The following is a 12,194-nucleotide window of genomic DNA, read 5'->3' as shown; positions in this document are numbered from 1 at the left end:
AGTATGCATACATGTATTTCCCAGCTAGGAATGATGACACCCCAGTAGCAATGACAACACCAAGCATCCAGATCTTGGCTTCTATAGACCACTTCCCAGTAAAAGGAATCAGAGTTTCTTGGAGAAGTGGTTGATTCCAGGCCTAGGCAGGAGAAGCTATAAGATGAGCATATTGTTGTACCAGAAAGTTAGGAAGTCCTCAAAAAAGGGATGTCAAAATGACACAGTTGACAATGTGGGGGGGAGCTTCCAATGGCTAAAGCAAACAATTTGAGCCAAAAATAAATATAGATGTAATAAAGTAAATATGCATGAGTACATAGTGGTATAAATTAATAAATAAGTGGGGAAGAGGGAGAGATCTTCCTTACAGAATAATTTCAATTAATAGATGTTTAAGGAGTTCAAGAAATGCAAAATTACCAGGAGACACACATTGCAGGCAAAATCCACAGTTGGATGCTAACATCAGTAGATGAAGACTTGAGGAGAAACAGGATATTGGCCTCAAAGTATCTCCCCTAAGAAATGTATCTATTGCAAAGGGCAAAAAAAAAAAAAAAAAAAAAAAAAAAAATAGTAATTTTGCAGCAGAGAAACCCAGTAAATACCATCTTGCTCAGGCAATCAAGATTAACATCATCAGGAATGGGGCATGTTGACGTCATGTGCCCATGATGTGCTACGCTGAAAAGGACACAACAGCACCTCTGCAGCAGCCAGGGCAAAAATTCATCACCTCAGTTTTATCATGAAAAAATACAAGACATTCTCTAATATCAATTATTGTTTTTTGAGACAGTGTCTCATTTTGTCGCCCAGGCTGGAGTGCAGTGGTTCCATCATAGCTCACTGCAAACTCCTGGGTTCAAGTGATCCACCTGCCTCAGCCTCCTGAGTAGCAGGGACTACAGGCACACACCACTACACCAGCAATTTTTTTTTTTTTTTTAGAGACAGGCATCTCGCTATGTTGCCCAGGCTTGTCTCACACTCCTAGCCTCATGTAAGCCTCCCCACTTGGCATCTCAAAGTGTTTGGATTACAAGCATGAGCCACTGCACCTGGTCTCATATCAATTCTTATAATGACATAACACAAATGAAGTGAGCAGTATTCATCAAAAATGTCAATGTCAGGAAAGACTGAGGAACTGTCACGGACTGGAGGAGAAAAGAGACACAACTGCTAAATCTAATGTGGGACTTTACTTGGATTCTGAAACAGAAAAAGAATGGTAGGGGAAAATGGTGAAATTTGAATAAAGTTTGTAGTTTACTTAATAGCATTATGCAAGTGTTGATTTCCTGGTTTTGATAATTGTACTATAGTTATGTAAGTTGCCAACATTAGGGTAAGATGAATGAAGGGCCTATATATACACATATGAACTCTGCACTATTTTTGCAACTTTTCTGAAATCTAAAATTATTTCCAAATAAAAAGTTTTTAAAAAATAAAAATACAGGCTGGGTGCGCTGGTTCATGCCTGTAATCCCAGAACTTTGGGAGGCCAAGGCAGGCGGATCACGAAGTCAGGAGATAGAGACCATCGTGGCTAAACACAGTGAAACCCATCTTTACTAAAAATACAAAAAATTAGCCGGGCGTGGTGGCGGGCGCCTGTAGTCCCAGCTACTCAGGAGGCTAAGGCAGGAGAATCGCTTGAACCTGGGAGGCGGAGGTTGCAGTGAGCCAAGATCACGCCACTGTACTCCAGCCTGGGTGACAAAGAGAGACTCTGTCTCAAAAATTAAAAAATTAAAAAAGAAAAGAAAAATACAGTATCTTGTACAAAGGCCAACTTTAGATTCATCCCTGTTAAACTTGATTCAATCTCTTTCTTCTTTTTTTTCTTTTTTTAAGGCAGAGTGTCTTGCTCTGTTGCCCAGGTGGAGTGCAGTGGAGCAATCACAGCTCACCGCAACCTCCACTTCCTGGGCTCAAGTGATCCTCCCACCTCAGCCTCTGGAGTAGCTGGTACTACAGGCACGCACCACTACACTCAGCTAATTATTTTGACTTTTAGTAGAGAGAAGGTCTCACTATGTTGCCCAGGCTGGTCTTAAACTCTTGAGTTCAAGGTATCCTCCTGCCTCAGCTGCCCAAAGTGCTAGGATTACAAGCATGAGCCAATTCAATTCCTCAAACTGAGAAGTAAGAACCATATAATAAATAAGCAAATAAGCAAAGATCATTTAGAATAAAAGATCATCTAAAGCAACGTCTGAATCACATTATTTTTAAACCCACTTATTCAGGGCTCACACATTTCTCCAACATTTTGGCAGAAGAAAACTTTATGGAGGATAAAATTCTAGCTACTCTGAGTTAACCTGGTTCTCATCCCTAAACTTAAATATGAGTAGTGAAGCTGGCAATAATCACAACCCAAATAATACCATAGGTTGGTCCCAAGAGGCTTACAAATTAATAGGCCAAGAAATGGATAAAGGAGTTACATCTTTGTATATCTACATCTTTGAATCCTTACAATTCTCATTTCCTCTCCTTTTCCTTCTTGGGAGAAAATTTCCATTTCTGTACTCCTATACCAAGAAATCCAAACTAAGAGGGACACCCTGGCCAGGCGCGGTGGCTCACGCCTGTAATCCCACCTGGGAGACCGAGGTAGGTGGATTATCTGAGGTCAGGAGTTTGAGATCAGCCTGGCCAACATGGTGAAACCCCATCTCTAATAAATACAAGAATTAGCCGGGCATGGTGGTGCATGCCTGTAATTCCAGCTACTAGGGAGGTTGAGGCAGGGAATTGCTTGAACCCGGGAGGTGGAGGTTGTAGTGTGGTGAGCCAAGATTGCACCACTGCACTCCAGCCTGGGTGACAGAGCAAGACTCCATCTCAAAAAAAAAAAAAAAAAAGAGGGACATCCTTACTTACTAGTATTGTAAATACCACAAATATTCAAAAGATCAAATTCTTCTAGGGTTTGGGTTCAAAATGACAGTACAAAGGATGTATGCTCACTGTTAACAATGACTATCTGTGGATAAATGGATGGGAGGCTCTTTAATTTTTTATTTTACACATTTTATATTATTTGACTTTTTATAACAATCACATATCATTTAAAAATAAATAAACATATATATATGGCACAATGCCAATCGTTAGTTATTTTAAACTAAATAATAGACTTTTAACAATCAACTATAAACTGTTAGCAATTCAATTTCATTTGAAATATATCCAACTCAAAAGCCAAGAGTAAGGAAACTCTTGCCAATTGTCATTTAACATCATTTACTAAAAGTGTACTTTATCTAAATAAAGTTAGTGGCATGGTTTTGTGCCACCTGAGAGCACACAGCAACTGGAGGACGTGAGTTATCCACATAGTAAAGAAGTGAATATTTTTTTCCAAAGCAGGGTACCAACATGGGTGAATTACAGTACAGCAAATAGAATATTTAACACCAAGAGTGTGTGGTATGGAGGAATCAGCAGATAAATGTTTTGGGGAGAGACAGCATTTTGGCCTCCCATGAAATGGGGCGGGGGATGGGGAAGAAACAGAGAGAGAGAGAGAGAGAGAGAGCGCTACTTCATGAATGGATCCCCAATCCCACTTGCTATGCACCTGACCAGGAGCACACCTTCTCTGATGGGAACAGCGGGAGCCTCACTCCTCATGTGCAAAGGGGAGCTCCCCGAATGATTTCCTAAGGGATGTCACCAGATCCAAACTTGCCTGTCATAATCCCACCTGTTATTCATATTTGCTATCTATATTTTCTTTTGGTCTTCCCTTCCTTTGTAACAAAGTTCATTTTAAAAATCCCATCTCTTATCTCAGCTATGCTAAGACAAGGAGATGAGTGGGTAGGGAGGATCGGATCATTGCTACAACACTGCAAAAGCATCTGACAGTCACTTACCTATTTGGTCATCTGTATATTCTGTATCTAGATATTTCATTTGCGGGTTTGTCTATTTGTTGGAAAAGACTTTGTGTCAAGGTGCTAGTGACTGAGCCCATCTTACACAATCACTTATTCAAAAATGAGAATGTTTATTGAGTGTCTACCACATACCAGGTACCGCTGGGCATTACACACTGTTCCAATATTTAGAATCTTTATTACTCAGAGGCCACAGTATGAAACAGATTGGTTTGAAACATCAGGGTCTGAACACTAGGCCATTAAATGGCACTAGAATAGACACTCATTAAAAGTTTTCCTCCTCTTGTGGCTCATGCCTGTAATCCCAGCACTTTGGGAGGCCGAGGCCAGTGGGTTACCTGAGGTCAGGAGTTTGAGACCAGCCTGGCCAACATGGTGAAACCCCATCTCTCCTAAAAATACAAAAATTAGCTGGACGTGGTGGCAGGCACCTGTAATCCCAGCTACTTGGGAGGCTGAGGCAGGAGAATTGCTTGGTCTCGCACTCCTGGCTGGGGATAAGGAGGCTTCAGTGAGCCGAGATCGCACCATTGCACTCCAGCCTGGGCGACAAGAGCAAAGCTCTGTCTCAAAAAAGTTTTCCTCCTCATCTAAAGAAGTTAATGTTTTTCAAAGTGGAAAGAGACTAGGAGGGAACTTTCTTACTCATTATGTAGCTTTAGATCCTGCAAGTATTCAAAAGATCAATTCCTGTGGGAGTTAAGCCCAAGTTCTAAAGAGTTTAAAACCTCTCGAAGAGGAAGGGGCCACCAACATACTTGTCAAGGTTGAGTCCAGGAGCAAGGAGGGATACTCAGAGATAAGTTCAGTGCTCCTCATCTAACTTCTTCCTGCACGGGATGACTATAGACAGTGGGATTTCTCACCCATCCAAAGAGGGACAGCAGCAGGCTGAGTAAATATGAGAAACGTGGGGCTGGAGACAGAGCTGGGAGTGAAGACCTGACTTTCTTTCACTTGCAGGCGAATAGTGTGATCATGGACACAAGTCCTCTGGCCCTCAATGTCCCCATCTGTAAAATGAGTAATAGGATTGGCCCAGAGCTACGTGAACAGCCCAGTCAGCTCCAATGTGTCATGATTTTCATCTCCAGGGACAGCCTCGAGTGTCTACTCTCTGGCCAGCTCTGAACTTCACAGTTCATGATTCTCGTCCAGAATATAAAATGGCAGAGTCCAAACTACAGGTTCTCAGACCTGCAGCTCTATGGGCTAAAATGTCCCTCTGTACACATCTCTCCAGAGTGAACCTGTAACTCCAAACAAGGAAGGCCCTTGGTGTACTCTGAAGCTTGGCCTGTCGCAATGCCAAACATTGTGGCCAAAGCCATAGACAGGATGGAGCCTCCTGAGCTGGAAGGGAAGGGCAGGACTCTAGCACTCAGACTTCAGGGCAAAGTTACAAACTGCCCCAGGGAGGTGCAGGATCAGCCCTACTCTGGCAGGTATGGCTCTCCTGATCAGCATAGCTGTTTACTTTCTGCCCCAAAACCGAGTGGGACCCAAAGATACTAACACATCTCTTTTCTTTTCCAGAAGCTAGACAAAAGGACATTTCAGAGCCAGATAAAACTGTGTGAGCAACTCTGGGGAAGACCTAATGTTTCCAGTCCAAGATCTGAAAAGCATTTCAGAGAGCAGGTGATGTGATTCAGCGGCTGGGGGAAAGGGAGAGGAGGGGCAGCACTTTTACCAATGTTAAGTGGCCACTGCAAGAGCTAAGGAGGTAGGAGCTTCCCTGCAGTCCCCCCACATGGTCCCCAAGGCACTTACCCTCACACTCCCTGCCTTCCCCTTGGTAGCCAGGCTTGCAGGAGCACTTGTAGGAGGTGGGTGTGTTCTGACACAGGGCGTTGGCATGGCAGTCATCTAGCCCTTGGGCACACTCATCCACATCTGCAAAAGAGCACAGCTGACACCTGGTACAGGCTCCCAGGCCATGTGTGATCTGGCCTCGGTCCTGTCTGGCATCATCCCCACCAGCCCACCCCACTTCACTCCTCACAAGCTACAACTGCTTGGGATCCCTGGGATAAACCACACTGTTTCTGGGCCGCTGTTTCCAGGAACAGCCTGTACCCTCTATGTGAAATTACCCCCACCATCACCTACTGGCCTTCAGGACTTAACTCAAATCCACCTCCTCCAGGAAGCCTGCCATGACCCCCAGTGTAGGTGCCCTCACCAGTGCTAGTATATGTATGGCTTTGCATGGTACACATCAGGCAGGGTTAATGTTTTCCTTCCTCTCCACTAGACAATGTCTTGACAACAGACTGCATCTGTGCCCCTTATGCCAAGCCAGTGCAGTACCTGGCACGTGAGTAGGCAACAGTACATACATGTCTGCTAAAGGAGGAAAGGACCAAACGGACAGAAAAACTCTGAAAGCCAAGCAGGTGTCTGTCAGCTTTCTCAGGGCTTAGAGCAAGCTTGTCCAACACAGCCTGTGGGCTACATGCAGCCCAGGACAGCTTTGAACGCCGCCCAACGCAAATTCGTAAACTTTCTTAAAACATTATGAGTTTTTGTTTGTTTGTTTTGCTCATCAGCTATCGTTTGTGTTAGTATATTTTATGTGTGGCCCAAGAGAATTCTTCTTCTTCCATTGTGGCCCAGGGAAGCCAAAAGATTGCACCCCGCTGGTTTGGAGTATCTGGGGGAAGCCTGCCCCGGGATTGGAGCAGATTTCATCCCAGGCTCTCAGATTCTGCGAATGGAGCAGATTTCATCCCAGGCTCTCAGATTCTGCGAAGCGGGGATGGTGTCCCCACGGCCGGCCCCCCGCACTCCCACCCCTGCCCATCGTCTCAACCTGGAAACCCGCCTTGGCGGAAGTGTTTCCTGGGTTGACACTACTCCAGGATGTTAATTAAAAACAAAAGCATTTTGAAAGTATTGCAAGTCCAGTTAGCACAGCACGTCAAGAGTCCTCTCTGGAAACCAGAGTTCTCTGCTGAAAACCTAGGCTTGTTGCTGCTTCAGGGTAATTCCCAGATGAGAACAGGCGCTGTTCCGCTGATAGAAAAGTCTCTGGAGCCCACCCCGAAGCCAGCAGCAGAACTTCCTGGCCCCCAAAGAAAGAAAGGGCAAAGCTGCCACGGCCTCGCGGATGTGCCCGGCCCGGCCCTCAGTTTCCCCGCCTACACTGAGGCGCGGGACCCCGAGGCCCGGGTCAGCACCCTCCTGCCTACTCGCCGGTGACGGTCTGACTAGCAGGCGCTCTGGAGGCGTCCGGACCGGGCGGGAACTGTCAGCAGCTCCGGATCCGAGGCCGGGCCGCAGGACTCAGGGCCCCAGCGGTCGTGGCGCCTTGGCCAGGCCGGCGGGTGAGGTCCCCGGGGGAGCGGAGGCCCCCGCGGAGCTGCAGCCGCCAGCCTCGGGCCCCGCACGCCCGGCTCTAGCCCCGCCGGGGACCTAGACACCCTACCCGGCCCTGCCCACTGTGCCAGGTGCGCCCCCCGCGGCCGGACACTCACCCTCCGGCGGCCCAGCGGCACGGCGCCCGCCCGGCGGGACGGCCCCCGCCAGCAGCAGTGGTGGCAGCAGCAGCAGCAACACCGCCCGGGCCACCCCGGGACGGTTACAGCCCGCGACCCTCATGGATGGCTCAGCGGCTGCGGGCAGAGGCGGCGGAGTGCGGGCGGTGGTGGCGGCGGCGGCGGCGCGGGGAGGTGTGTGCGGGCGCCCAGCCCGCTGCCGCCGCCACCCCCGGCCCGGCCCCGCCCGCCCCCCGAGCCCCGGCCTCATTTTCACACGGTCCTTCCAGGGCCGGGGCGGGAGGCGCAGGCGGGGGCAGTGCCGCCCCGCCCGGCCTCCTCCCGACCCCTCCCCGGCCCCGGGCGGAGGGGGCGCGGCCCCGGTGGCCCGAGCGCTGCTGTCAGCCAGGCAGGGTCGGCAGCACCGTGCCCCGCGCCCCGCGCAGCCCAGGCCCCCAGACCGCTGCCCCCCGCAGCCCCGCTCCGCTCCAGCGCTCGGAGCCCTCAGTGCCCCGCCTGTTCCAGTGTCCTACAGCTCGACCCAGGCCTTCTTGTGAGGACAAACAACCTTTCTAGATTGAAATATTCGGGCGGAGGGCGCCCAGAAAGTGTTCAGTACAGTCCCCAAACCCCAAAGCTATCTTGGGGCTTTCCATGTGGGAGGTGGGAGTGGAAGAGAGTGGGGGTGACTTCCAATTCGGGAAAACAGCTCTTTGAATGGAGAAGGTGACCCTGGCTTCTCTGCCCACCCCAGCACACCCTCTGCACCCTTCTCCACACTGCCCAAACCCCAGGCCCTCTCGGATCCTCCATTCCACAGCCCCGAGGGCACTGGTCCACTTGTCCTACTGTGGGGCACGCTGGGCCTAGAATCCCTGCAAGCTACTTATGTATCTCTCAGGGCAGCCTAAGGGGAAGGGGGCTAGAGATCAAAGGTGAGCCACCAGGGACAACAGACAGCTCCGACTTTGTCCGGAGTACAGGTGGCATTTATGATCACCTGAACTCATAAACATCAGGTCTGGCCAGTTGCAAATACAGGCAGTGCCTGACACCTGGCCCTCCATGCAAGACAGTCCTTGCAAGGGAACAGGTACACACAGGGTCTTCTCATATCACCCACGCCACGGAAGGCTGGAGCCCAGTACACTCAATATCACTCCAGGAACAAATATAGTAACAATTTCGAGAGGCAACTAAACATCACACTCAGGGATAGTAATGTTCTTCACTGAGCTTCTTCGTATTTATTCAATTTTCTCCTGTGAATATATACATACACATATGTATATATGCACGCGCGCACGCACACACACACCATTCCTTTGGAGATCAGAAAAAAAATAGATGTCACCAAAAAATCCCCACCTAGCTCATACACAAAAACACTTGTGTCTTCTTGGGGCCTATCCACAGCCCAGAGCTCCCAGCCTCTGCACCCTCAGCACCCATCGTTTGCCACCCCAGCCCCTGAACACGCCCACGGGGCCCAGGCTAAGCCCGCCTCTTTGGGCTGTGGCTAGTGCAGCTGCTTGATGGAGCTATCTGAGAAAACAACTTTTCTGTAGTTGTTTTTCTTTTGACCTTTTCAGTGAAGACAGGCAGGTTGCATCCCTCTTTCTGTCTGCACCTCCCTCCCACTCCCTTTTGTTTGGTGCTGAGAGAGACACTCAGCTATTTCTGGTCATAAGGGTGGTTTTTACACATTTGTAAATCTGCAGTTAGTGAAACGTTCTCTCTGCCTTTGTCTTTGTGTCCTTAATGGTAGCCATAAATTACTGCCTTCTTTTCTCTCCGCTGCATCAGGCTTCATTGCTTTTGAAATGATCAAAGTTATTTCTTTTAAAATCCTACTAGAAACTGCCCATTGTGTGGCACAGACCTCTTTAGCTCCAGTCAAAGCATATAAATACATAAAGCTGTCCATTAAACTCTGGGGGGAGCCTCCTACAGTGCCCTTGTGCCTGGTGAAGAAATCACACATGTGCTGTTCTTCCCCTTTACCTTTCCCTAACTTGATCTTTCAGTAAGGACACAAATTAATACTGATAAGACTCAGCGCCTTTTTGCCTAAGAGGGTCAGCTTTTGTCATGTTTTCCAGAAAAGTCCACCACTGGCACAGATCTCAAAAAATGTTCTGTATCCTATTTTGTTTGCCCTGACATCCTTACAAACATGCTTTCAGCTGTTGGCTCCGAGACTCCTGGGCAACCTTTCTGACACTTGAGATTAAAGTCAATATGGCTTACAACTGGGAATTTCCATAGGGGGAAGGCTCCAGGGGAAAACTGTGTCCAAATGTCCGTGTTTTTGGTGTCAGGAGGGACTTGGTTGGCTCTACTCTGGCTGTAGGCTGCCCTCTATTGGCCAGCTGAGGTCCCCACAAACTTCTCAGAAAGGCCTCAGACAACGTTCCTGGACTGAGGCTAAAGCTCCCTCTTCCTCTCCCTGTCTCCTTTCCACAGGCTGAGAGACCATGAACCAGGTCTCAAGGGTGCGGAGAGGCAGCCCAGCCAGCCCAGTCTCACTGGTGTGGGCCTCTGAGGAGGCGGAAGAAAGCCTGGTAGTGGCCGGCTGTGTGTACCCCTGAACTACACATAAGTAGGTGCCACTCTGCACTCACGGGACACCATTCAGTGCCCCCCAGCAGCCTCTGAAATGTGGACTGCTTCTCCCTGGTGGAAACTCTCCCTACCCTTGGTTGTCATTGTGGCAGGCAAACTTCTGGTTTTCCTCCTACCTCTCAGGAAATGCCTTCTCCACCATCTTCTAGGAATCCTCTTTCTACATCCTCTCCCTGGATGGTTTGCTCATTCCCTTGATTCCATAACATCAATCTCCAGCCTGGATTTATCCCCTTGGTTCAATCCCATGTATCCAGTTGCCTACTAGATACCACCTTGATCTCCCCTAGATCCCTCCAATTCATCATGTTCAAAAGGAAGCTCACGACCTAGAAGCAGCTTCTCTGCTCCTTCTTGAATCTCTGCCTGGTTCAGGCCACCTGCCTCCACTCCTGCCTCCACCATGTCTATCAGAGTGACCCAGAAGTCCTACAAGGTGTCCACCTCTGGCCCCTAGGCCTTAAGCAGCCACTCCTACATGAGCGGGCCCAGTGCCCGTATCAGCTCCTGGAGCTTCTCCTGAGTAGGCAGCAGCAGCAGCTTCCAGGGTGGCCTGGGCACCTCCACGGGTCTGGGTGGACGCTTTGGTGGGGCCAGTGGTATGGGGGTCATCACAGCCATCATGGTTAGCCAGAACCTGCTGAGTCCCCTTGGAGGTGAACCCCAACATCCAGGCTGTGCACACCCAGGAGAAGGAGCAGATCAAGACCCTCTACAACAAGTTTGCCTCCTTCATCGAGAAGGTGCGGTCCCTGGAGCAGCAGAACAAGATGCTGGAGGCCAAGTGGAACCTCCTGCAGCAGCAGAAGACAGCTCAGAGCAACATGGACAGCATGTTCGAGAGCCACATCAACAACTTTCGGTGGCAGCTGGACACTCTGGGCCAGGAGAAGCTGAAGCTTGGCAACATGCAGGAGCTGGTGGAGGACTTCAAGAACAAGTATGAGGGTGAGATCAATAAGAGTACCGAGATGGAGAATGAATTTGTCCTCATCGAGAAGGATGTGGCTAAAGCTAACATGAACAAGGTAGAGCTGGAGTCTCACCTGGAAGGGCTGATTGATGAGATCGACTTCCTCAGGCAGCTGTATGAAGAGGAGATCCGGGAGCTGCAGTCCCAGATCTCGGACACTTCTGTGGTGCTGTCCATGGACAACAGCCACTCCCTGGACATGGACAGCATCATCCCTGAGGTCAAGGCACAGTACAAGGAGATCACCAACCACAGCTGGGCTGAGGCTGAGGGCATGCACCAGATCAAGTATGAGGAGCTGCAGACGCTGGCTGGGAAGCACGGGAATGACCTGCATTATGCAAAGATGGAGCTCTCTGAGATTAACAGGAACATCAGCCACCTCCAGGCTGAGACTGAGGGCCTCAAAGGCCAGAGGGCTTCCCTGGAGGCCGCCATCACAGATGCTGAGCAGTGTGGGGAGCTGGCTGTTAAGGATGCCAACACAAAGCTGTTGAGCTAGAGGCGCCCTGTAGTGGGCCAAGCGGGACATGGTGCGGCAGCTGTGCCATGGAGCACCAGGAGCTGAAGAACATCAAGCTGGCCCTGGACATCAAGATCGCCACCTACAGGAAGCTTCTGGAGGGCAAGGAGAGCTGGCTGGGGTCTGGGATGCAGAACATGAGTATCCATCTGAAGACCACCAGTGGCTTCTCAGATGGGCTGAGCTCGGCCTATGGGCACCTCACAAGCCCTGGCCTCAGCTACAGCCTGGACTCCAGCTTTGGCTTTGGTGGAGGCTCCAGCTCCTTCAGCCGTGCCAGCTCCTCCAGGGCCGTGGTTGTGAAGAAGGTGGAAACACGACATGGGAAGCTGGTGTCCGAGTCCTCAGATGTCCTGCCCAAGTGAATGGCCACGGCAGCCCCTACCAGCCTGCCCCTGCTGCAGCTGCCCCAGGGCCTGTGGGGGAAGCCACTGTGCATTGGAGCACAGGAACAGGAGACCCACCTGAGGGTCAGCCCTAGCCCTCAGCCCACCTGCTGAGGGAGTTTACTGCCTGAGGCACCCCCCTTGCTCATGCTTCCAGCTACAAAACAATTCAATTGTTGCTTTTTTTTCCCCCAAAATAAAACCTCAGCTAGCTCTGCCAACTGTCCAAAACAAACAAACAAAAAAATGGAGCTCATCTTCCTCAAACCTGCTCCTTCTCAA

The 12,194-nt window shown here is 49.9% G+C and overlaps 1 protein-coding gene and 1 pseudogene across 14 annotated transcripts in view; one reads left to right on the top strand and one right to left on the bottom strand.

Annotated features, from left to right (window-relative positions):
- SCUBE2 (signal peptide, CUB domain and EGF like domain containing 2) overlaps positions 1 to 7,722 on the bottom strand; it is a 73,666-nt gene extending 65,944 nt beyond the window's left edge. For 2 of the 14 annotated variants that reach the window (XM_077963513.1, XM_077963516.1), the window contains exons 1-2: positions 7,406 to 7,722; positions 5,700 to 5,822 (exon numbers count right to left, since the gene is read on the bottom strand). In XM_077963513.1, coding sequence (XP_077819639.1) covers positions 5,700 to 5,822; positions 7,406 to 7,676 — 394 coding nt within the window. In that variant the 5' untranslated portion in view covers positions 7,677 to 7,722. Of the gene's footprint in view, positions 1 to 423; positions 535 to 4,792; positions 4,940 to 5,699; positions 5,823 to 6,741; positions 7,329 to 7,405 lie in introns of those variants that run through there. The other 12 variants (XM_077963509.1, XM_077963511.1, XM_015114899.3 and 9 more) reach the window with 10 other exon arrangements.
- A 2,705-nt stretch (positions 7,723 to 10,427) lies between these two features.
- On the top strand, positions 10,428 to 11,891 carry LOC704536 (keratin, type II cytoskeletal 8 pseudogene; annotated as a pseudogene).
- The last annotated feature ends 303 nt before the right edge of the window (positions 11,892 to 12,194 follow it).

This window comes from Macaca mulatta, chromosome 14, assembly GCF_049350105.2.
Source record: "Macaca mulatta isolate MMU2019108-1 chromosome 14, T2T-MMU8v2.0, whole genome shotgun sequence".
NCBI lineage: Eukaryota > Metazoa > Chordata > Mammalia > Primates > Cercopithecidae > Macaca > Macaca mulatta.
This window is presented reverse-complemented; position numbering and strand designations above follow the sequence as displayed.